This window comes from Mytilus galloprovincialis, chromosome 1 (assembly GCF_965363235.1).
Source record: "Mytilus galloprovincialis chromosome 1, xbMytGall1.hap1.1, whole genome shotgun sequence".
NCBI lineage: Eukaryota > Metazoa > Mollusca > Bivalvia > Mytilida > Mytilidae > Mytilus > Mytilus galloprovincialis.
In genome coordinates this window covers 86161400-86187787 of record NC_134838.1, presented here as the reverse complement: position 1 = coordinate 86187787, position 26388 = coordinate 86161400, and the positions used below count along the sequence as shown (strand labels likewise).

Genomic DNA, 26388 nt, shown 5'->3' with positions numbered 1-26388 from the left:
TGTATATTAACTTCATATAAGAGCTAAAATTGCCAGATTTTTTTTAATTGTCTATAGTCATGATAGTAAGGGGTTCAATATACCGCAGGGGGGTCAAAATACCATGACAAAGTAAAATTTTCAAAATATCTTTTCCATCAAAGTTAATACATACAAACTACTTGTGTGTGTATATTAACTACAAATAAGAGCTAAAATTGCCAGATTTTTTTTAATTGTCTATAGTAAGGGGTTCAATATACCGCAGGGGGGTCAAAATACCATGGCAAAGTAAAATTTTCAAAATATCTTTTCCAGCAATTTTAATACATAGAAACTACTTATTTGTGTATTCTAACTACATAAAAGAGTTTGAATTGCCAGAATTTCTGAAATTCAAGGCCTTGAGTAGGGGGTTCAATATACCGCAGAGGGGTCAAAATACCATGGCAAAGTAAAATTTTCAAAATAACTTTTCCAGCAAGTTAAATACATACAAACTGCTTATTTTTGTATTCTAACTACATTAAAAAGTTAGAAATTCTAGAACTTTTTAAATTAAAGGTCTAGAGTGAGGGGTTCAATATACCACAGGGGGGTCAAAATACCATGGCAAAGTAAAATTTTCAAAATATCTTTTCCATCAAAGTTAATACATACAAACTACTTGTGTGTGTATATTAACTACATAAAAGAGCTAAAATTGCCAGATTTTTTTGAATTGTCTATAGTAAGGGGTTCAATATACCGCAGGGGGGTCAAAATACCATGGCAAAGTAAAATTTTCAAAATATCTTTTCCATCAAAGTTAATACATACAAACTACTTGTGTGTGTATATTAACTACATAAAAGAGCTAAAATTGCCAGATTTTTTTGAATTGTCTAGAGTAAGGGGTTCAATATATCGCAGGGGGTCAAAATACCATGGCAAAGTAAAATTTTCAAAATATCTTCTCTAGCAAGTTAAATACATACAAACTACTTATTTGTGTATTCTAACTATATAAAATAGTTTGAATTGCCAGAATTTCTGAAATTAAAGGCCTTGAGTAGGGGGTTCAATATACCGCAGAGGGGTCAAAATACCATGGCAAAGTAAAATTTTCAAAATAACTTTTCCAGCAAGTTTAATACATACAAACTGCTTATTTGTGTATTCTAACTACATTAAAAAGTTAGAAATTCTAGAACTTTTTAAATTAAAGGTCTAGAGTGAGGGGTTCAATATACCACAGGGGGGTCAAAATACCATGGCAAAGTAAAATTTTCAAAATATCTTTTCCATCAAAGTTAATACATACAAACTACTTGTGTGTGTATATTAACTGCATAAAAGAGCTAAAATTGCCAGATTTTTTTGAATTGTCTAGAGTAAGGGGTTCAATATATATCGCAGGGGGTCAAAATACCATGGCAAAGTAAAATTTTCAAAATATCTTCTCTAGCAAGTTAAATACATACAAACTACTTATTTGTGTATTCTAACTATATAAAAGAGTTTGAATTGCCAGAATTTCTGAAATTAAAGGCCTTGAGTAGGGGGTTCAATATACCGCAGAGGGGTCAAAATACCATGGCAAAGTAAAATTTTCAAAATATCTTTTCTAGCAAGTTAAATACATACAAACTACTTATTTGTGTATTCTAACTACATAAAAGAGTTTGAATTGCCAGAATTTCTGAAATTAAAGGCCTTGAGTAGGGGGTTCAATATACCGCAGAGGGGTCAAAATACCATGGCAAAGTAAAATTTTCAAAATAACTTTTCCAGCAAGTTTAATACATAAAAAATGCTTATTTTTGTGTTTTCTAACTACATTGAAAAGTTAGAAATGCCAGAACTTTTTAAATTAAAGGTCTAGAGTGAGGGGTTCAATATACCGCAGGGGGCTCAAAATACCATGGCAAAGTAAAATTTTCAAAATATCTTTTCCATCAAGTTTAATACAAACAAACTACTTGTTGGTGTATATTAACTACATATAAGAGTTAAAATTGCCAGAATTATTTAAATTGTCTATAGTAAGGGGTTCAATATATCGCAGGGGGTCAAAATACCATGGCAAAGTAAAATTTTCAAAATATCTTTTCCAGCAAGTTTAATACATACAAATTGCTTATTTGTGTATTCTAACTACATTAAAAAGTTAGAAATGCCAGAACTTTTTAAATTAAAGGTCTAGAGTGAGGGGTTCAATATACAGCAAGGGGGGTCAAAATACCATGGCAAAGTAAAATTTTCAAATATCTTTTCCATCAAAGTTAATACATACAAACTACTTGTGTATGTATATTAACTGCATATAAGAGCTAAAATTGCCAGATTTTTTTGAATTGTCTATAGTAAGGGGTTCAATATATCGCAAGGGGTCAAAATACAATGACAAAGTAAAATTTCAAAATATCTTTTCCAGCAAGTTTAATAAATACATCTACCTATGGGTGTATTCTAACTACATAAAAGAGTTAGAATTGATAGAATTTCTGAAATTAAAGGCCTAGAGAAGGGGGTTCAATATACCGCAGGGGGTCAAAATACCATGGCAAAGTAAAATTTTTAAAATATCTTTTCCAGCAAGTTTAATACATACAAACTACTTATTGGTGTATTCTAACTACATAAAAAAGTTCAAATTGCCAGAATTTCTGAAATTAAAGGCCTAGAGTAGGGGGTTCAATATACCGCAGGGGGTCAAAATACCATGGCAAAGTAAAATTTTCAAAATATCTTTTCCAGCAAGTTTAATACATACAAACTACTTATTGGTGTATTCTAACTACATAAAAAAGTTCAAATTGCAAGAATTTCTGAAATTAAAGTCCTAGAGTAGGGGGTTCAATATACCGCAGGGGGGTCCAAATACCATGGCAAAGTAAAATTTTTAAAATATCTTTTCCAGCAAGTTTAATACATACAAACTACTTATTGGTGTATTCTAACTACATAAAAAAGTTCAAATTGCAAGAATTTCTGAAATTAAAGGCCTAGAGTAGGGGGTTCAATATACCGCAGGGGGGTCCAAATACCATGGCAAAGTAAAATTTCCCCCTACTATAGACCTTGAATTTCAAAAATTCAAGGTTCTAACTCCTTAACATAGTAATAATACTCCAATAAGTAGTTTGTATGTATTTAATATACTGGAAAAGATATTTTGAAAATTTTACTTAGCCATGGTATTTTGACCCCCCTGCGGTATATTGAACCCCCTACTATAGACCTTGAATTTCAAAAATTCAAGCTATTCTAACTCCTTAACATAGTTATAATACTTCAATAAGTAGTTTGTATGTATTAAATAAACTGGAAAAGATATTTTGAAAATTTTACTTAGCCATGGTATTTTGACCCCCCTGCCGTATATTGAACCCTCTACTATAGACCTTGAATTTCAAAAATTCAAGGTTCTAACTCCTTAACATAGTAATAATACTCCAATAAGTAGTTTGTATGTATTTAATATACTGGAAAAGATATTTTGAAAATTTTACTTAGCCATGGTATTTTGACCCCCCTGCGGTATATTGAACCCCCTACTATAGACCTTGAATTTCAAAAATTCAAGCTATTCTAACTCCTTTACATAGTTATAATACTTCAATAAGTAGTTTGTATGTATTAAATAAACTGGAAAAGATATTTTGAAAATTTTACTTAGCCATGGTATTTTGACCCCCCTGCGGTATATTGAACCCCCTACTATAGACCTTGAATTTCAAAAATTGAAGCTATTCTAACTCCTTAACATAGTTATAATACTCCAATAAGCAGTTTGTATGTATTTAATATACTGGAAAAGATATTTGTAAAATTTTACTTAGCCATGGTATTTTGACCCCCCTGCTATATATTGAACCCCCTACTATAGACCTTCAATTTCAAAAATTGAAGCTATTCTAACTCCTTAACATAGTTATATTACTCCAATAAGTAGTTTGCATGTATTAAATAAACTGGAAAAGATATTTTGAAAATTTTACTTAGCCATGGTATTTTGACCCCCCTGCGGTATATTGAACCCCCTACTATATACCTAGAATTTCAAAAATTCAAGCTATTCTAAATCCTTAACATAGTTATATTACTCCAATAAGTAGTTTGTATGTATTTAATATACCGGAAAAGATATTTTGAAAATTTTACTTAGCCATGGTATTTTGACCCCCCTGCGGTATATTGAACCCCCTACTATAGACCTTGAATTTCAAAAATTCAAGCTATTCTAACTCCTTAACATAGTTGTAATACTCCAATAAGTAGTTTGTATGTATTTAATATACTGGAAAAGATATTTGTAACATTTTACTTAGCCATGGTATTTTGACCCCCCTGCGGTATATTGAACCCCCTACTCTAGACCTTCAATTTCAAAAATTCAAGCTATTCTAACTCCTTAACATAGTTATAATACTTCAATAAGTAGTTTGTAAATATTTAATAAACTGGAAAAGATATTTTGAAAATGTTACTTAGCCATGGTATTTTGACCCCCCTGCAGTATATTGAACCCCCTACTATAGACCTTCAATTTCAAAAATTGAAGCTATTCTAACTCCTTAACATAGTTATAATACTCCAATAAGTAGTTTGTATGTATTTAATATACTGGAAAAGATATTTGTAAAATTTTACTTAGCCATGGTATTTTGACCCCCCTGCGGTATATTGAACCCCCTACTATAGACCTTCAATTTCATAAATTCAAGCTATTCTAACTCCTTAACATAGTTATATTACTCCAATAAGTAGTTTGTATGTATTAAATAAACTGGAAAAGATATTTTGAAAATTTTACTTAGCCATGGTATTTTGACCCCCCCTGCGGTATATTGAACCCACTACTATAGACCTTCAATTTCAAAAATTCAAGCTATTCTAACTCCTTAATATAGTTATAATACTCCAATAAGTAGTTTGTATATATTTAATATACTGGAAAAGATATTTTGAAAATTTTACTTAGCCATGGTATTTTGACCCCCCTGCGGTATATTGAACCCCTACTCTAGACCTTCAATTTCAAAAATTCAAGCTATTCTAACTCCTTAACATAGTTATAATACTTCAATAAGTAGTTTGTAAATATTTAATAAACTGGAAAAGATATTTTGAAAATTTTACTTAGCCATGGTATTTTGACCCCCCTGCGGTATATTGAACCCCCTACTATAGACCTTCAATTTCAAAAATTCAAGCTATTCTTACTCCTTAAAATAGTTATAATACTCCAATAAGTAGTTTGCATGTATTTAATATACTGGAAAAGATATTTTGAAAATTTTACTTAGCCATGGTATTTTGACCCCCCTGCAGTATATTGAACCCCCCACTATAGACCTTCAATTTCAAAAATTCAAGCTATTCTAACTCCTTAACATAGTTATAATACTTCAATAAGTAGTTTGTAAATATTTAATAAACTGGAAAAGATATTTTGAAAATTTTACTTAGCCATGGTATTTTGACCCCCCTGCGGTATATTGAACCCCCTACTATAGACCTTGAATTTCAAAAGTTCAAGCTATTCTAACTCCTTAACATAGTTATAATACTTCAATAAGTAGTTTGTAAATATTTAATAAACTGGAAAAGATATTTTGAAAATTTTACTTAGCCATGGTATTTTGACCCCCCTGCGGTATATTGAACCCCCTACTATAGACCTTAAATTTCAAAAGTTCAAGCTATTCTAACTCCTTAACATAGTTACAATACTCCAATAAGTAGTTTGTATGTATTTAATATACTGGAAAAGATATTTTGAAAATTTTACTTAGCCATGGTATTTTGACCCCCCTGCGGTATATTGAACCCCCTACTATAGACCTTAAATTTCAAAAGTTCAAGCTATTCTAACTCCTTAACAAAGTTATATTACTCCAATAAGTAGTTTGTATGTATTTAATATACTGGAAAAGATATTTTGAAAATTTTACTTAGCCATGGTATTTTGACCCCCCTGCGGTATATTGAACCCCTTACTATAGACCTTCAATTTCAAAAATTCAAGCTATTCTAACTCCTTAACATAGTTATAATACTCCAATAAGTGGTTTGTATGTGTTAAAAATGCTGGAAAAGATATTTTGAAAATTTTGCTTAGCCATGGTATTTTGACCCCCCTGCGGTATATTGAACCCCCTACTTAAAAAAAATGATAGCCAATAAATTGTAAATTAGATTATCTGCAATACTATTTATCAAAAACAGGGGGGTTCAATATACCGCAGGGGGGTTCAAAATACCATATGTGAAAAATGACCCCGGGGTCAAAATACCATGCGGTATAATGACCCCGGGGTCATTTTACCGCATGGTATTTTGACCCCGGGTTCACTTTTTAGGGGGTTCAAAATACCATATGACACCGGTTTACAAAAGGTCACTTCCGGTTGGCTTTTTCAAGGTCACATTGCTTGCAACCTTTTGCCAAAATTCCCATGGCTTTATCATGTATATATAAGAGGAAAAATCAAAGGTCAAAATCTAGAACGTTAAATTTACCTATGACCTTGAGCTCAATTTCAAGGTCATCAACCAAGGACCTCAAATCAAAAGACTGTAGGCCTCTACTTTATATTGTTAATGAGTTATATTACCATACAACTAATATTAGATATAAAAGGGGGCAAAACTCGCATTAAATGTTACGTACCCTTTTAAGTAAAATTTACATGTTACGACATGTCGCAACTAACAATTGTGTGAAAATATTTTGTCGATATCTTGTATGATTTCTGAAAATAAGAGATAACAAGCCAAAATCAAAAACTTGAACATGACCTTGACCTTTGACCTTGACCTCATTTTCATACTTTTTGAGCAAGGGCCTCAAATCAAAAGACCCTAGGCCTCTATCACTTATGGTTTTCCAGTTACAAATTTATTTCACTTATTTCAATACAAAAGGGGAAATTACTCTCATATGGGGTCTTCGTAAAGCTTCGGTCAAAATAAAACGTAACATCCTGAGGATATAACGAGCAATTTGGAAAAATAAATTTGTCGCTTTCTTTTACGGTTGCGGAGGAGATCTGATAACAAGAAAAACAGTGTTTGGGGAGATAACTCTTACAAAGAAAAGTGTTCGGTTAAACAGGGTGAGTTTCAAAAGCGTATAGACTGTATGATCTCATATACAAAAAAACTAAGCGACATCTTTTGAAACATTTTTACACCGCAAGAAAAAAAAAATAATCAGAACAAAATCAATAGGTCTTTCCACACGAAAGGTGGAAAGACCTAATTATTGATTTACAACCTTTTGTCTACAGATATAATTATCCTGCACATAAAAGCTTACATTCAAACATCCCCTTTTAATATGCATAACTTAGTATAGCCCACCACTGATTAGTCTTTTGTAGACAAAACTCACCTCTGGTGAACCAAAATATAAGCTTATCAAATTTTATAATTTTTTACAACAGAAATGGTCAATACTACAAGATATTGTTATAGAAGCATAATAAAAAAATTGCCATAAAGAAACAGTTTTGTTTAATGTAACTCTACCATATATTTTTAGAAGTTCTGCATGGAACAAAGATTTTTTTGAACAGCTTTGCATCATAATTATTTTCTTGTAATTAGCTAAAAATATAGAATTGACCATATGCAAAGAAACTGCTCAACAGATAATGGTTTCTGAAGATTTATTATAAAAAGTTATTTTCAAATAGTTGTGTGAATAGATGACATGGGTAAACAAATCTCTATGGTCAATAGTAGGTATTTTCACATTCTCAAAATAACTTTTAATTTAAACTCTTATCCATGCAGGTCCATTTGTTTACACTTCATCTTATCATATATACCTATTCGAGTCACTGAATTTACCTTATCACAATTTTCAAATATACATGAAAATTTCTCTTCAATTATGAGAATATTTCAACAAATTTAATACCGCGTATGTAATTTAAAGACAAATGTAGATTTAACAAAAGGCATAATAACAATATAAATGTATCAACTTGGAACTTTCTCACTTAATATCACATTTGACTTATCGTCATGGAAGAATGCACTTATTCTGGTCCATAAACCACATAAACAATATACATTTAAAACAATAACAAATAACTATGATACAGCACATTCACTAGGTTTATCTTCCTTTGTTTTCTCCAAGTCTTTTTCAGGTGAATCTTTGTCTAACGTCCGTATTTCCTGTGGTACAGGTGACAACTGTTCCTCACTAATCGGTGACGGATCAATCGGTTCAAGATGTAATGTCGGTGGAGTTTGTTCTACTAGTTTTGTTAACACTTGAATTTGTCCTCTAATGGCATGAAAAAATGGCTTGTATCCAACACTGAAAAAAAAGGGAAATATGTCAATAGGGAAAAAATTTACATCTAAAATCTACAGTAAATATTTTGCTAAATACAATATAATAGAGTTTCTTGATAATTTGGATTACTCGATAAAACAGGTAAGATATCTAGATTATCAGAGATGTTAGATAATTTATTTTGTCTTTAATGAATGTCCAGTGGCAAATTAAATGCATATTTAGGCTGTGAACATGCAAGTGTGGTAATGCACCTTGCCAAGTACCTAGCTGACATGCTGAGCAGAATTTTTAACATGATATTTCCCAAGGAAAATGTCGGAAAGAAGATATTTCACTCTACTGGACACATTATTCTAACTCCAAGCTGACTAGCATTTGCTTTTACATCTTAATACAGAGTGCTTATAAAAGAAGCAGAAAAAAATAAAATTTTAAAGAACTGGGTTTGACCCAGACCCATGACCTCCCATACTTGATGTGAGCAAACTAACACGAATCAACTGGAGCTCTGTAAGAAATGAAGGAATACATGAAATGCAACAGAAAATCTAACATTGAAAAATGATTAATTTATATCGCTATATTCATTTGAAAAGGCAGCTTAATCATATAAAATCTATACAAGTCTGGGGACTCTATAAAATTGTATCAAATTACTATTAAGGCGAATCCCTTACCATTCTGTATCTGACCACAACTCTAGATATGACAGTCCCTCTCTCATTCTTCCTACAATTTCTAATGGCGTGTCTGTCATACTGGCCGTATTTACTGTCCGAACAACAGCTAAAGCATCTCTTATCACAATAGATACTAACAGACCCCATTCTAAACAACCTGCTTCTAACATGATCTGTAGCAAATATCTGAAATGTTAACGTTATCATATAACAGGCCCCATTCTAAGCAACCTGCTTCTAACATGATCTGTAGCAAATATCTGAAATGTTAAAGTTATCATATAACAGGCCCCATTCTAAGCAACCTGCTTCTAACATGATCTGTAGCAAATATCTGAAATGTTAAAGTTATCATATAACAGGCCCCATTCTTAGCAACCTGCTTCTAACATGATCTGTAGCAAATATCTGAAATGTTAAAGTTATCATATAACAGGCCCCATTCTTAGCAACCTGCTTCTAACATGATCTGTAGCAAATATATGAAATGTTAAAGTTATCATATAACAGGCCCCATTCTAAGCAACCTGCTTCTAACATGATCTGTAGCAAATATCTGAAATGTAAAAGTTATCATATAACAGGCCCCATTCTAAGCAACCTGCTTCTAACATGATCTGTAGCAAATATATGAAATGTTAAAGTTATCATATAACAGGCCCCATTCTTAGCAACCTGCTTCTAACATGATCTGTAGCAAATATATGAAATGTTAAAGTTATCATATAACAGGCCCCATTCTAAGCAACCTGCTTCTAACATGATCTGTAGCAAATATATGAAGTGTTAAAGTTATCATATAACAGGCCCCATTCTAAGCAACCTGCTTCTAACATGATCTGTAGCAAATATATGAAATGTTAAAGTTTTCATATAACAGGCCCCATTCTAAGCAACCTGCTTCTAACATGATCTGTAGCAAATATCTGAAATGTTAAAGTTATCATATAACAGGCCCCATTCTAAGCAACCTGCTTCTAACATGATCTGTAGCAAATATCTGAAATGTTAAAGTTATCATATAACAGGCCCCATTCTAAGCAACCTGCTTCTAACATGATCTGTAGCAAATATCTGAAATGTTAAAGTTATCATATAACAGGCCCCATTCTAAGCAACCTGCTTCTAACATGATCTGTAGCAAATATATGAAGTGTTAAAGTTATCATATAACAGGCCCCATTCTAAGCAACCTGCTTCTAACATGATCTGTAGCAAATATCTGAAATGTTATCATATACTGGGGATTCATTTATTGTCATGGGCATCAATGTACATGGATAAATGGAAACTTGCATTTTCATAGATATTTGATTTCATTGTTATGACAAGGTCTGTTTACATTAGTATACAAAATATGTTTTTCGTTGTACATTATAATTGGTGGTTTCTAAGCAACAATGAAATCCATGAAAATTGGTATCCAACGAAAAATAATGAATCCACACTATATAAAATTATATTTTTCTAATGATGGATAAAATCCATATGTTAAGGCATACAACATTACTGCTTTTACTTGATTTACTTGATTTACTTTTAACCCTGGTACTCAAACATTATTGACATTAGATATTTTTGTGATTGGTTGCTGTCTCATTGATATTATACCTACATTTCTGTTTATTCAATTAATTAAGATATTCACTTTCCATTCTTTTTCAGAACTATAATTGTATGATTTTAAATGGCACCATTTTTTTGTGAAAGTTTTCAGTGCAGATGCAAAACAATTGTCTTACCTGAGTTCCAGCTCAGACTGATGTGGTCCTTTGTTAGCTATTTCTTGTGACAAAAGTTCTAATTCAGGAGAAAGAGATTCTGATTGTGAGCTGTTTTCTATCATGTAATCAAATTCTCCTAACAATGAACTGTTATCTGATATTTCCATGGTGGCTAAACTACTTTCTTCAGCTGAAACATATTCACAATTAATTCCAAATTACTGATTAGGAAGTTAGTGCAAACAAAACCAAACAGTAAAAAAAAAGCCCAAAAATTTGTTGTAAAATATGTTTTCTTGGTCATATTATATAAAATAAAATTGAGAAAGGAAATGAAACAACAACAGACCATAGAACAGACAACAGCTGAAGGCCACCAGTGGGTCTTCAGGTAGCTAGAAACTCCTGCACCCATAGGCGTCCTTCAGCTGGACCATTAAAAAATATGTATACTAGTACAGTGATAATGGACCTCATACTAAACTCAAAATTATACACAAGAAACTAAAATTAAAAATCATACAAGACTAACAAAGGCCAGAGGCTCCTGACTAATATACATTTTTTTATTTTGATGAAAACGACACCATGAGCTGAAACAATATTGAACAAGAATGTGTCCATAGTACACAGATGTCCCGTCCCATCTGCACTATCATCTTCTATGTTCAATGGACCGTGAAAATGGGGAAAAATCTCTAATTTGGCATTAAAATTAGAAAGATCATATTATAGCGAACATGTATACTAAGTTTAAAGTTGATTGGACTTAAACTTCATCAAAAACTACCTCGACCAAAAACATTTACCTGAAGCGGTACAGAAGAACGAACGGACTGATGAACGGACGAATGAATGGACGGACGCACAGACCAGAAAACATAATGCCCATAAATGGGGTATAAAAAATATAATGTGCAAAATTTGATGTTTAAATCATCATCTTTCTGTATAAATTATACAGTAATTATGAGTGTGAATATTTATAGATTATCAGTGCCATTACAAACAATTGTGAGCCTTCCCCTTTATATGTTCATGTAAAATAAGGTGGTGGAAGTAAGCTGCTGTCTTACTACTGATGAAAATTTATTGGTTTTTTTTTTCAGACAGTCTGCTATTAAATAAAAATGTTACATTGTCCAACGTGGTAGTTTATGTAAAATTTCGACTAAAATGAACAAAGAAGATATACATTAAAATATCACCATACCATCTGCAGCATACAATTAACATTTTTAAATGGAATCTCCCCAGACATTTTTGAAGGCGCAAAATTCAAGGGTGAGTAACTCTTTTTTTTTTTTAGGATGAACTATTGTGACATGAAAGCAATCAGGCATAGATCATGACATGCAATATGAATTATAAAGCTTACAGACATGTGTTTAATAATGCAGAGTATAAATTTTTTTTATAACTAAGACCAGGTATTATGGACAGCGGACAATTAAGGCGCTGTGGGAATTACCAAAATATTTTGAAGGCGCTGCGGGACCGCAGCGTCATATCGGCCTGGGGAGAACACTATGAATTTTTAGAATATGAATACAGGTTATCATTATAAAGTTAATATTAAGGTTTAGATAAATCTTGTTTCAAGATTTTCTTTTGTGTGCATGTTATCAAAGTAGTATACAATTGTATGTACAATAAAAAGAGTAAATGGTTTACTTTTACAAATTGTGGTTTAGATGGAGAGTTGTCTTATTGGCACTCATACCATATCTTCTTATATCTATTAAAAACTTACTTCTAGACACCTAGCTAGAGGAATATATATCATCAGTGAGTGATTGTATATCATTTTATGTACAAGTAATAAGACTTAACAACTTACTTCTAGACACTTGTGGCTTGAGGAATATATATCATCAGTGAGTACAATCATTATATGTACAAGTAATAAGACATAAACACTTACTTCTAGACACCTGTGGCTTGAGGAATATATCATCAGTAAGTGATTGTGACATGTTAGGATCACTCATTTGAGATTTTAACCTGCCAGGATGTGAAGTTTGTTCATTTTCCATCGTCTTTGTGGAGTCTACTATATCATCATCTAATAGTGACAAAGATCCTAAACTAGACGTAGAAACTGAAATGTAGATAAAAATATCATTCCATTTTCTCTTTCATCACAAACCTTATAAAAGACAATTATGATACAAAATGTATAAAGCAGTGTTATTCAAAACTATATGACATATTGGTTCATATGAATTTATTTTTTATTTCAATTTTCTAATCTAGGTAACAAATTTTACTTAGTATAAATATGTACATCAAAATTACAAATTAAAGACTTTCAATTTATTTGATACCAAAATTAATATTCTTAACATGTTTTTTTCAACAAACAATAAAACAGCAGACAATATCTATTAATACATATAGACATAAAATTCAGCTTACAATTCTTAAATTTCATTTGTTGAAACTGAGCATATGATAAGACAGGTAATGGCCACTGGAACTGGTGATGTAGGTCTCTTAAAGCTGTGACAAAGTCTTCAACTTTTCCACCTTTTAATCTGAAATGGAAATTTCATTACTTTAATATCATGGTAATGAAAAATCATAAAAGTCATTACTGCAAGCTGAACATCATTAAAATGAATACCCAACATGTGATTATCAACTTTTTTTTTAACCTGCTTAGTTTCAACTTATTTTTTTTGCTGTGCGGCACTGTTTAAACAAATCATGGTGTGTGATTTTAAGTGGTTGTATTTCTGTTGAGTTTATGACATGAATTGCATCACAACAAAATTATTCTTTATGCTCTTTTTCTATATTTTAATCTGTATAACAATTCATAAAATATAACAATAAACAAATATACCTATATGTTCAGTGCTGAACATATTAACTTGTGCTTTTGTTTAATGATTTGTAATTTAATTTTATGCAAGGAATTGGAGACCAAATGCAGTACTGAATATAATCAAGGCTTTATTTCTTATTAGAAATATATAAACATTATTGACAACAAAAGTTTATGAAAACAATAAGATAACTTGTACCAAAGCATTACTAAGTTACCTTTCCTGTTTGAGCCACGTAACAAAATGAAAGCCCTCCACATTACCAGCAAAGAATCCTAAATCCCTTAATCTATTTTCTTCTAAAAGTTTTCGAGCATGTCGACACAATAAAGCATCAATGAACATCTGATCTGATGGTTGTTCTTCTTTGTTTTTAGAGGACTGTCGTATACTGTAAAAGGAAAAACATGAATATGATGTTAATATTTCCCATAATGACTTTTACAGTAAACTAAGTCTTTTTAATTAACTTCTAGGAAATAAATTTGAAGTAAATGTTGTAGAACAGAAACAGATTTTTCATCATGACTACTCCTTGAGTCAGTTTTGAATAAGATCATTTCTGATCTTAAAATAGAAGCTTAGAATTTCAAAATTTTATTTTCATATTATTTCAGAGTTTTTCCATTTCAAGTTATCTTTGAAATATCATGGTAGTCCTTTAGCTGCTCATGCTGCTTTTAGACAACTTTCGATATTGGAGAGTTACTTCTGGCATTGTATTTTTAAATTCAAAATGGATAATACTACAGTCAAGTTATTAGAGAAGACCCACAACAATATTCTGAGAAAGTACATGGGTTTTCCTCAAGTATAATTTTTTTTTTATCAGTTATAGCTTATCAGGTGGTATTCCAGCCTAAAAAAGACTTTGGAAAAATGCTGATAATGTATGCTGCTAAAATATACCTGCATTTTTGTAATGTTGACACAATTTTTATATCTTATTCTTATGCTCTTTCCTATTCTTTTTTTCCCCTTTTTCTCCTCTAAATATCAATCAAATAAGGGCTATTTTGGGACATGAACTTTGGATCATATTTGGTTGTATGTTCAGTTTGTGCTTGTGAAATTACTCAAAATTAGTATGTTGGTTTGCGCCGATCATCCCCCCATCCATTTTAATGGAATAGCTCTAATTCTATATAATCACTAATTGCCTACCTTCTAAACAATGGATTATCTGACTTGGTATGTTTCAGTTTTTCTTTGCCTTTTGGTACATTCTGTACTTCAGATCCTGTCACACTTGAACTTCGAACTCGGTTCAAATTACTAACATTACTAACACTACTAAAGCTAAAGCCATCTGTATCGGGAGGTGTGATTGGTGGACTAGAATAACTTGAGGGGTAGGAAGAGCCACTGTTGACACGACTTAAAGAACTAGATAGCTGGTAGGACTCAACTTCCGCTGGATCTGAAAAACACATAGATTGTACATAAAGACTTAAATCTAATAAAATATTCTTTTTTGAAATCTAGGCCTTACACAAACTAATACAGGATTTAACAATTAAAATGTATATGAAGTATTCATTTAACAGATTCATTTTGCATATAATTTTATCAAACAACATTTTTTAAATTTATATTGAACTCAAAATGAAAATGTTGGTGCAGTTTAATAGGACAATCATCATTATCAAGGTTTTCAACTGTCATGTAATTGATATAGTACTAGAACAGTACATAAAGGGTACTAAAGAGTACTAGAATTTTACACAAATACAACAATTGTTCTACCTTACCTATAGCTTTAAGGAATCTGATAATATCTCTGGCCAGCTCCCATTTACCATTTTCTAGTGAAGAATCCAGTAATAGTGTGGCATGCTGAGGGTTAAAGCATTATGAAATTTATATACAAATTATGAACCAGCAGTAAACATAGAGTTTTATCTTCAAATTTCATAACAACATTTACAGGAGGAATGTTGTCTTATAGTAACCTTCTGTGTTAAGTATATGATGTTTGACACTGCTCAACTGCTGTGGTACATTTATATGAAGTCTCAAATTGACAAATGATAAAATAGGACCTATGCACACATGCATACTGTCTTTTGGAAAATAATGAAAACAGACAGCCAATCGATGGAATTGGATGGTAAGAATAGTTTCTATAAACCTGAACTTTTTCTCATATAAATCAAATTAGATTTTATGAGGCTGCCAACTTTTCAAGAAAAAAATATGAACTTATTGTCTGAGATTTATGGTACATATTTTCATATTCAAATGTTATAAATGCTAACAATCTAAATGCTCAATACAGCTATAATTTAATAAAACTTTTACCCAATGCATAAAACTATTTTACATTCAACCATAAATAGAAAAAATTCAACTGAACCCACTCCTGCTGACTATGAGAGACTTTGCAAGCCGTGGTGTAGTTGTTAGTGCATTGGACTACTAACACAACGGTTCCTGGTTCAATCCCTGCTCTTGGGAGAAAATTTCAGGGACTAAATTTCGGCCCTCCCTGGACACCATTTGCGAGTATGGTCTAGAGGAAACAATCATAGTCCGTCAAAAGGGGACGATAAATGGCTGACCCGTGTTATGAGATAGCCCTATCTCTTGCACGTAAAGAACAACCCTGCAGATTTAAAAAAAGAGCAGGCCAATGCCACTACAAGGCAGCACTCACACCCGCAAAGTGGAAAGGGATTAACATAAGTTGCAATAACTTGTTTCCCAATCCACTATAAATAAATATGTTTAAACTAAAATCTAAGAGTCAGGAATGCAAAGCATGCTTTAAATGTGCTTTTCTTTGGGTGTATGATAACAAAATAGAAAATATCCTTTCTCTTTCATTTCAGACCAGAGATTTAAAACAGATTGCATCTAAAGCACAATGCCTAAATCTTTGTCAATTCTTAGGACTGTAGTCACTTTCCCTTTAAATGATATACACTGTTGGAATATATATGTGATTTTCTAACATTGTGAAAAAGAATTTGTGTATTTTGTGTTCTGTATAAAATTCATGAATGTGTCAAGTATTTGAAATGTACTAACCTGTTTACTTATAATTGGTCTTTCTAAGTTTTGTAATATTATAAGATAAGAAGCTGCAGTTTCTAACTGGTTATCTACTAAGCAAACCTGCAATTATAAAATATTTCAATTATACATAGTACACACGAAAGTTTTATAAGGATAAACATTTGGTTATAAATAAAGTATTATCCCAAGTCTTATATTCTCACGGTTATCACCCTTAACTTAACAGTTCATAGGATTATCTCCCCTAAGTTAATAGTAGAGGGTTATCTGATTATAGTGGTACAATTTTGAAAAGAAACACACTGAGATGATAATGGCCAATTTATTCTTAAAAATAAGACAATAGATGTGATTAACTGAAGCACTCACATAAGCCCTTTGGACAAGTAAGATTAATGTATGCAGTTCTGTGACATAAAAATGGGTGTTGAAGAATATCATATTAGCCCACTTACTTCAAACAGATCTTTTGGATTACCAACTGTGGAGAAAAGATAAGGCCATAATGCCACTTCTGTCTTCCTGGCACAATGTACAACTGTTTGTAGATATTCTGGGAACTCTTGTATAAATGCTACTACACGTGGCAGTAATGGATCTGTAAAATACACAAAATTGAGTTTAAATGTTGATCTGTCCTTCTATCTGAGACTGGTAAACTTTTGGCTGTGCAAAGCTACTTCATTCAAATATTTACATAAATGTATCATTTTTAATCGTCAACTGGATGTATAGACATAACATGAAATACCCTTCTAGAAATTAACATTCAAATTAGAATGCTTTGTGTTTTTGTGTTTCTGTATCATTAACTCTTGTCTCAATGTATTCACAAGTTGTTTTGACTAGGAATGATGTAATTTAGACACTTGCCTAATGTTGAAAACAATGTCTAGATTTTTTAATTTTAGTTTGTTTGGAGTCCTGTTTGTTATTATATTTGTATTTTCTATTTCTTTTTATATGAAATTCAATAATTACTTAATTATGTTTATTCATTATGTTTTTTTTTTTTGTTTGTTTTTAATGAGATGGTTTCCAAATGTTGAAAATATAAATAAAAGCTCCATAAATATTGGTATAAAATTGAGAATGGAAATGGGGAATGTGTCAAAGAGACAACAACCCGATAACTTACATTATGTAACATTTTTCAAAAAATGCTTTTTAATTTGGACTTACCAGGTATCGGTTCTTTGGATGTAGCCTCGGCCTCTAGCACTTCATGTAACAATAGCTCTAATACGTGAGGGAAATAAGGAAGCTCTGTGCAACATCTGGCAATGTCTAATGCATTTACACCAAGACTGTAATAGAACAGAAATCTTTACAATTGCAGGAGAACAGTTTGACAGAAGAAAATGCAATTTTTTCTACTTTAATTAGACTTTTCTTCCATGGTGCTTTCCCACCAATCATTACAAAAAGGTCTCATGCACAGATTTTGGAAATCATGCGTGGGAAACCTAATGGTACCGGGACCAAGGATTCACAAACATGTAGGAGCTGCCTTATGATTTTAACATTTCATCTCATATTCCAAAACTGTTAAGTTAATTGGTGATATCGTATAAATAAAGATGCATGTGGAACTCACCAAAAAGTCTTTTTTCTCCATTAGTAAGATGGCAGAATTTGTAACAATAATATTGAAAACTAAGGTCCACTAAAACTTACTTTCTTCGTAACAACTGTCTTAAGATGTGGTGTAAATATATCTGACTCTGAAACAACAATATATCGCAGTTAATTTAAACAATTGATTTTAAATATATTATATATTTTTATTTTGAAAGCGGGGCTGATCACAAGTCACATGAACTAAATATCTTTAATAACGCTTGCCGGTAGTTTTAATTCAGATCCTTCCTCTAGAACATCAATAGTGAAAATTATTAGAAAGATTGCCATTTCTAATAATCAGTAAATTGAAAGAAAATTGCAACAATATAACTGATCTCTTTATGTGTGATACAGATTCCACCACTGCATCTAGTGTTTCAAAATATTTCTCCTCTTGAGACAGTTTAATTTTAATATTTAAAAACATGATGCTTGCTGAGCTTTTAAAAAAAATTAAATTTAACTGTAGTGAGTGGAGGAATATAGTAATAGACGAGATATAGTGGTGGAATCTGTTTCTCTAATAACTTTTAGACAACATCTAAACAAAATAACACATAAAAGCTTGAAGTAAATTATGGTAATATCTGAATACTTACAGTTCGTTCAATCGTGGAGAAAGGTAGATTATGCATGGCATGACCTGGTTCTCCAGGTGACTTGTAATTGTATGTCACAGCATCTGTAGCAGCACCAAGTATCACAGCATCTTCAAATAACACAGCTAGAAAAATATATAAATGCTTGTATTAAATTAAACAGTTAAAAAAAACCAGGTTAACTTGACTTAATATAATACAGCTTCAAGAATGTGTCCATAGTACATGGATGCCCATCCACACTATCATTTTCTATGTTCAGTAGACCGTGAAAATAAGGTAAAATCTCTAATTTGGCCATAGAATTAGAAAGATCATATCAAAAGGAAAATGTAAATTAAGTTTCAAGTTGATTGAACTTCAACTTCATCAAAAACTACCTGAGGAAAAACTTTAATCAGACAGACAGACGTACAGACAGAAAACATAATGCCCTAGTGTTGTGTTGTTTAGTTGCTTCTTTAAAGTTATAACAGTAAGACTTACCTAGGGGGTGTATATCTACTCTAAATGGAAGCATAATTCTCTTAGACATGAAGTTATAACAGTAAGACTTACCTAGGGGTGTATATCTACTCTAAATGGAAGCATAATTCTCTTAGACATGAAGTTATAACAGTAAGACTTACCTAGGGGGTGTATATCTACTCTAAATGGAAGCATAATTCTCTTAGACATGAAGTTATAACAGTAAGACTTACCTAGGGGTGTATATCTACTCTAAATGGAAGCATAATTCTCTTAGACATGAAGTTATAACAGTCAGACTTACCTAGGGGGTGTATATCTACTCTAAATGGAAGCATAATTCTCTTAGACATGAAGTTATAACAGTAAGACTTACCTAGGGGGTGTATATCTACTCTAAATGGAAGCATAATTCTCTTAGACATGAAGTTATAACAGTAAGACTTACCTAGGGGGTGTATATCTACTCTAAATGGAAGCATAATTCTCTTAGACATGAAGTTATAACAGTAAGACTTACCTAGGGGTGTATATCTACTCTAAATGGAAGCATAATTCTCTTAGACATGAAGTTATAACAGTCAGACTTACCTAGGGGGTGTATATCTACTCTAAATGGAAGCATAATTCTCTTAGACATGAAGTTATAACAGTAAGACTTACCTAGGGGGTGTATATCTACTCTAAATGGAAGCATAATTCTCTTAGACATGAAGTTATAACAGTAAGACTTACCTAGGGGGTGTATATCTACTCTAAATGGAAGCATAATTCTCTTAGACATGAAGTTATAACAGTAAGACTTACCTAGGGGGTGTATATCTACTCTAAATGGAAGCATAATTCTCTTAGACATGAAGTTATAACAGTAAGACTTACCTAGGGGGTGTATATCTACTCTAAATGGAAGCATAATTCTCTTAGACATGAAGTTATAACAGTAAGACTTACCTAGGGGGTGTATATCTACTCTAAATGGAAGCATAATTCTCTTAGACATGAAGTTATAACAGTAAGACTTACCTAGGGGGTGTATATCTACTCTAAATGGAAGCATAATTCTCTTAGGCATGAAGTTATAACAGTAAGACTTACCTAGGGGGTGTATATCTACTCTAAATGGAAGCATAATTCTCTTAGACATGAAGTTATAACAGTAAGACTTACCTAGGGGTGTATATCTACTCTAAATGGAAGCATAATTCTCTTAGACATGAAGTTATAACAGTAAGACTTACCTAGGGGGTGTATATCTACTCTAAATGGAAGCATAATTCTCTTAGACATGAAGTTATAACAGTAAGACTTACCTAGGGGGTGTATATCTACTCTAAATGGAAGCATAATTCTCTTAGACATGAAGTTATAACAGTAAGACTTACCTAGGGGGTGTATATCTACTCTAAATGGAAGCATAATTCTCTTAGACATGAAGTTATAACAGTAAGACTTACCTAGGGGGTGTATATCTACTCTAAATGGAAGCATAATTCTCTTAGACATGAAGTTATAACAGTAAGACTTACCTAGGGGGTGTATATCTACTCTAAATGGAAGCATAATTCTCTTAGACATGAAGTTATAACAGTAAGACTTACCTAGGGGGTGTATATCTACTCTAAATGGAAGCATAATTCTCTTAGACATGAAGTTATAACAGTAAGACTTACCTAGGGGGTGTATATCTACTCTAAATGGAAGCATAATTCTCTTAGACATGAAGTTATGTTTTGATTCATCTCTTGGGTATAAAGGCAACCAAACCTATCACAAGAAAATAAAACAGAATAAGTATGCAGACAAACAAACCAATTTAATGTAAACTGTGACTTCTCTTTTCATAATAGTTACATATATATATAAAGCAATAGAAAGATTTTTTTTCCCTTTTTTGTTATAAAATTTTAACAAAAAATTGCTTCGCTGATGCAGCTGGATATGACTTCAGATGTCCACCCCTTAATAGTTGGGGCCAAAATGGACACAATATTAATGCTTGATACAGGTTTGAATTTGGATTGTAATTAAATATTTGACACATAATAGGTTTCTGCCACAGAATAACTGTAGTCAAAGAACTTAAAAAAATTGGTTGTATGATCTATATTCATAATCAATTTTTTCCTTTTATGTAATGCACTATGATGTTGCGAATTGACCCCCTGCCCCCCTTAATAAAATGTTTTTTTGCTTTTGTGCAATACACTATTTTGTTGAATAATAACCCCCCAAAAAATAATATTTAAAGTCATAAGAAACGAGTGACCGGTGAAAAATAATGTTCTTCCAATTCTTGAACCAATGCATACAAACATCATAAACTTAGTCTTCTGTGCACGAATTTATCATTTTTTTCGTGTAAATTTTGTATAATGGTCAATTTTTTTTTCAATCGGTCAGTGTTGTTGTCAAAATATGGCAGGTAATTAAAGTTCGTGTTTTGAAGCCGAAGTTTAACGATTGTTACCTCATGTTAAAATTTAATTGATTTCTATTTACTTATACAAAAGTTATTATCCAGAAACAATCTGTCTTTAGATGACGCTGACGACGAGCCGTAGACGATGATGACGTGATTCCAATATATGACCAAAATTTTTTGAATTTTTGCGAGGTTTCAGAATTCCTTACCTTAATGATCTGACAAAAAAGTTTATTTCCTCTACTCACCTTCATTCCTTGTGCACCACAACTTAACCATAAAGCTTCCATTAACTGAGCCTTTTCTAAATTGACTCTAGATGATGTCCACATGTTTTCAACATTTGTGGCAACCATTGCTGGCGGGCAAAATGGCAACTGTTGAAAAATAATCAAATAATCCTGATGACAATAACATTTCTAGTTTTATTTCATTACTATTACAATTTATCAAAGACAATAAGTAAACTTAATTATAAACACTTATCATTGTTAAACCATGGTTCCACTCGGTATGTTTACCCTACCAACCTTATTTGATAAGAAAATTCCAAAGATTGGAAAAAAAATCTGATACATTTTCACAGATTTTTTATAAAGTACAAACTTCAAACAAAATGAGACTGCTATTTATGAATGTAAGGATTTTACAATACCAACTGTGTTAACTTACTGGTTTATTTTTTGGTAGGTTGTTTTCTTTGATTTGAGGACCAGTATTATCACGTGGAAACATTAACAATTTACCAGCAACATTTAACAATAAACTTTCAGCTTCTTTGGCAATATGCTGATTCTTAGCACCTGCAAGAGAAAATTAGTTATGATGTGATGCTTCTTAAAATACCAAAATAAACCCATTTACTTTCAAGCAGTTGATTAATTTAAGGCAAAGTGTACGTAATTGCACGCCTCTAGCGGAATATGGGATTAAAAACGTTCGTCGTTAGTTACGTAAGTTATCTCCCTTACTCCAAGAAAGGACACCCGAAAGAGAAACCTCTTTTTGTGGTCTATCATGAATCCAACAAGCACGCCTATGCTGTCTAAAACCTCATAGAAATTATCTGAATTACTTGAATTAAAAATCAAAGCATTCTATTGTTTTGTGCAGCCTGACTATAATACACTGTTTTTGTCTTAGACGCGTAGGAGAAGGCATTTCGTGTTTATGATATCAACAGAAAGTAAAAACGCCTCACAACAAAATTATAAACAAATAAACAACCTTGACCAAAAACTTTAACCTGAAACTCGCACTTTCATTTTCCATGTTCAGTGGACCGTGAAATTGGGGTCAAAAGTCTAATTTGGCTATAAAATTTGAAAGATCATATCATAAGGAACATGTGTACTAAGTTTCAAGTTGATTGGTCTTCAGCTTCATCAAAAACTTCCTTGACCCAAAACTTTAACCTGAAGCGGGACAGACGGATGGATGAACAAACAGACAGACGAACAGACGCACAGACCAGAAAACATAATGCCCCTCTACTATCGTAGGTGGGGCATTATAAAGAATAAGACAAGAGAATAATTTGACCACTAGTGCAACACTTACAAGTTGGAAGAACAAAGACGGAAAAAAAACAAAAAAAACCAACTATGCCCAAAAAATTATTCAGTAACTTAAAAGTTGTCTCACTCTAACATTTATCTTAGAACAAGTAAAAACTTAGTCATTCAACTCCCAGTTTTCAACTTTTTCTACATGTGCAGAAAATAAACAGGTGTCTTCTATTCTGGTCGGCAATTTATTGGAAAACTAAATCTAAATTTAGAACCAAATTGAAATTGAAAGTACACATGTAAGATAAAAATATAACACGTCATTTCTTCTTTATCAAATTGAAATTTCAAAGAGAGAGCGAAATTTGTTTTATTTTATTGTGCCTGTGTGTATCATTCAAAATTAGAGAATGTAATTTTGAAGTAACATTTTATTCTCAAGTCTCAATTCAAGATTATGAATGAATAGAATATAGTATTAAGATTATAGAAAAGAGGTCAGGAAAGTTTTGTTAAACTGCAGTTTAATATTTCGTGGAATGAGAGGTGAAATGAGTTCAGACTATTACATTTCGATAGCATTTTAAAGATTATTTTTTTTTGAAATTTTACAAAAGTCTACTGCAAGGGAAGTTTAACGACCTCAGTGATTTTCCATGAGGATCTCGCACACTGCTATTGCATATCTGGAAATGTTCCTGTCGTAATTACACTAGTTTCGTCGATCTCAAAAGTATCATATTAGGTGTATGTTTTTGAATATACATGTATGAAATATCTGTGATGGGAAGTTATACCAAATACTCTGATCTTTTCTATTTTGTTAAAATGTATATGCGAGTCCTTCTTTTTAACCTCATTGCAGCCTAAAAAAATTCTGAAGATTAAATGAAATCAACACGTTTTAAATTTCAAGCGTCCAAAGCGCTTTTCTGGATTAACCTTGATAAGGAACACTAAAAGGCCGAACATTTGAAAGTCACGAATGTATCAGAACCAAAATAGTTGAAGAGCCATAGTATGCGTTATGCTTATTGTTTAAATCCTTGTTACCCCAAGGGTGACTGGGGAAATGAAATATGGTCATTTGGTCTCCCAGTCGGCTGTACAACACTTGCCAAAGTGGGATGTCCGTTTGGATGCCTTGTGTAAAGAGATGGCCACGCTCTTTGCACTTTAAGAACCCTTGCAACAACTCTTTGAGGGGTTTCGTAGGTATCCTGTTGCAAGGCAAAATTTCTGCATTTATTGTTAACTTGTTCTCGTCCTGAACATGCATGAAATATTTGCCACTGGACGTTAAGCAACCAACAATCAATCAATCAATTTAAATCTGTGTATGTGGATTTTTAACAAATAATGCTTGGAACAAACAAATATTTTCTTACGTTACTGAAACTCAATTCAGCACACATTACATCATTCTTTGTCATTTAGTTAAAGAAAAGGGAAAGTGATCGAGACGTGAAAATTTGTAAAATAAAATTTTTTTTTTGCAGAGTTGCATCACGAGCATGTGTGTAAACAAGACTAATGAACATTACTACAACATTGTACGGTATAATAGAGTTGTGACGTTGAAGTTGTGGCGACGATACAGTTTACAATGACGTCGCCGGATAATTTTAGTGTTCCGGCCAAAAAAACAAACTTTAACAAGGAGTAGATTAAAAACTAGCACAGTTGCTAAGGACTTTCTTTGCACTGATGAATTTGTCTTTCATTTTTGTATCGTATATCAGTTTTAAAAAAAATTCTGTTGACCAACAAAATAGAAAATCTTGATAATGTAAAGATATCTGCTAATTTTGATGATTTTTCCTGTATATCCTTTGTATTTTTCGAGTGTCATGCTGTTAGTTTCAACGGCTTGGATCTCAAAAAACAAAAACGGTTACACCCTCTTTTTATTTCATTTTATTGTGTAATTTTACAAGCAGAATTCATATGTGAAATTAAAAATATCTGTTGTGTAGTTTAATTACGTACACTTCGCCTAAAGGAAAATGATGTTGGGTGTGATAATGAAAAAATTTGCTTTTCAAATTTACTGGTGCTACAAGAAGAAAATCATCATGGTAATAAGGTCACAAATACCTTTCATTTTTAATATAAATATAATTTTGATCATGTTTTTTTTCTTCTTTTTTCTTATCTACTTTCCTATTTTCTTCCATCCATAATATTGATACTAAAAAGAAAAGAAAAAAAGAATTCTTCTAAACATTAAGACTTTAGGTTCATTCTTATAATCTTTTTATCTAGTAAATAGACATAACTTTTATAAGTTTTAGCTCATTTTGTGAAACATTTTCAGTACCAGTATTCTTTTCATTCTTTTATTTTATATATATTAACCTATGGAAATAGATGATATTGAGAAACCAGCCTTACCATACTCTGTTTTGAGGGAAGAAAGTGCCAATCCTGTGACACAGACAGGATGTGGTACATAATTGTTTAGTGAGACTTCCTGTCTTTTGTTGATATCTAAAGCCGGATCTACAATTAAACAAATGAGAAAGATTTTTCTTAACCATCAACAAATTTAAATTATGAATTATCTTTAGCCTGTCTTGTGATAAGATGAAGAAGTTAAAATAATTATTATAAATATAAGTGCTAACGATTATCAAACTAATTATATTTCATTGCCAACCAAGAACCATATTTTTTAAGAATCAGATAAAAATAATTGAGTTGTCTTTCTTAGGATGATAAGTCTTGTATGCAACAGTCCTTTTCTTAGATGTTTTAGAAGTGAATAGAATGTCTCCTTCCTTAATTCAAGACATGTGGAAGAAAAAGAGACAAACCACATCTAATAATAAGATTCTAAATGATTAGTGAGTTAGACAGTGTTTTCTAATTAATTGTTAGAGGCTGCATTTCTGTAAATATAGAACTCCTTTTACTGCTAAAACTGTACCACTTTTACTATATAGTTTCGAACAAAATTATATCCTAGAAAGAAAAGCTTATATGTACTTCAATTCTTATCAAAGGTTAAAATATAGGGCTGTGCAGCATATTCACCATTTATATGCCCCAAACTTCTAAGAGTTAATAAACTTGTACTTAAACTCTGTACTACCCCAACTTTAACTTTCATTCTCCATTAGAATTCAAGGCTGCCACTATAGATTTTTTTTATCTTTACTGGTATTGTCCATTCAACTTCTATATATTTGCAGAAAAAAATTCTTAAAAATTCATTTTTATAAATGAATAATT

The 26388-nt window shown here is 31.8% G+C and overlaps 1 protein-coding gene across 3 annotated transcripts in view; it reads right to left on the bottom strand.

Annotated features, from left to right (window-relative positions):
- Positions 1-6373: 6373 nt before the first annotated feature.
- The window catches only part of LOC143042803 (guanine nucleotide exchange factor subunit RIC1-like), a 40998-nt gene continuing 20983 nt past the window's right edge, over positions 6374-26388 (bottom strand). For 2 of the 3 annotated variants that reach the window (XM_076215267.1, XM_076215275.1), the window contains 17 exons: positions 25549-25656; positions 22319-22449; positions 21895-22023; positions 20895-20988; positions 18757-18881; positions 18212-18258; positions 17717-17841; positions 16990-17132; positions 16547-16633; positions 15268-15352; positions 14681-14936; positions 13734-13907; positions 13104-13222; positions 12610-12786; positions 10704-10875; positions 8959-9147; positions 6374-8299 (listed from right to left, as the gene is read on the bottom strand). In XM_076215267.1, coding sequence (XP_076071382.1) covers positions 8068-8299; positions 8959-9147; positions 10704-10875; positions 12610-12786; positions 13104-13222; positions 13734-13907; positions 14681-14936; positions 15268-15352; positions 16547-16633; positions 16990-17132; positions 17717-17841; positions 18212-18258; positions 18757-18881; positions 20895-20988; positions 21895-22023; positions 22319-22449; positions 25549-25656 — 2393 coding nt within the window. In that variant the 3' untranslated portion in view covers positions 6374-8067. Of the gene's footprint in view, positions 8300-8958; positions 9148-9794; positions 10184-10703; positions 10876-12609; positions 12787-13103; positions 13223-13733; positions 13908-14680; positions 14937-15267; positions 15353-16546; positions 16634-16989; positions 17133-17716; positions 17842-18211; positions 18259-18756; positions 18882-20894; positions 20989-21894; positions 22024-22318; positions 22450-25548; positions 25657-26388 lie in introns of those variants that run through there. The other variant, XM_076215280.1, reaches the window with a different exon arrangement.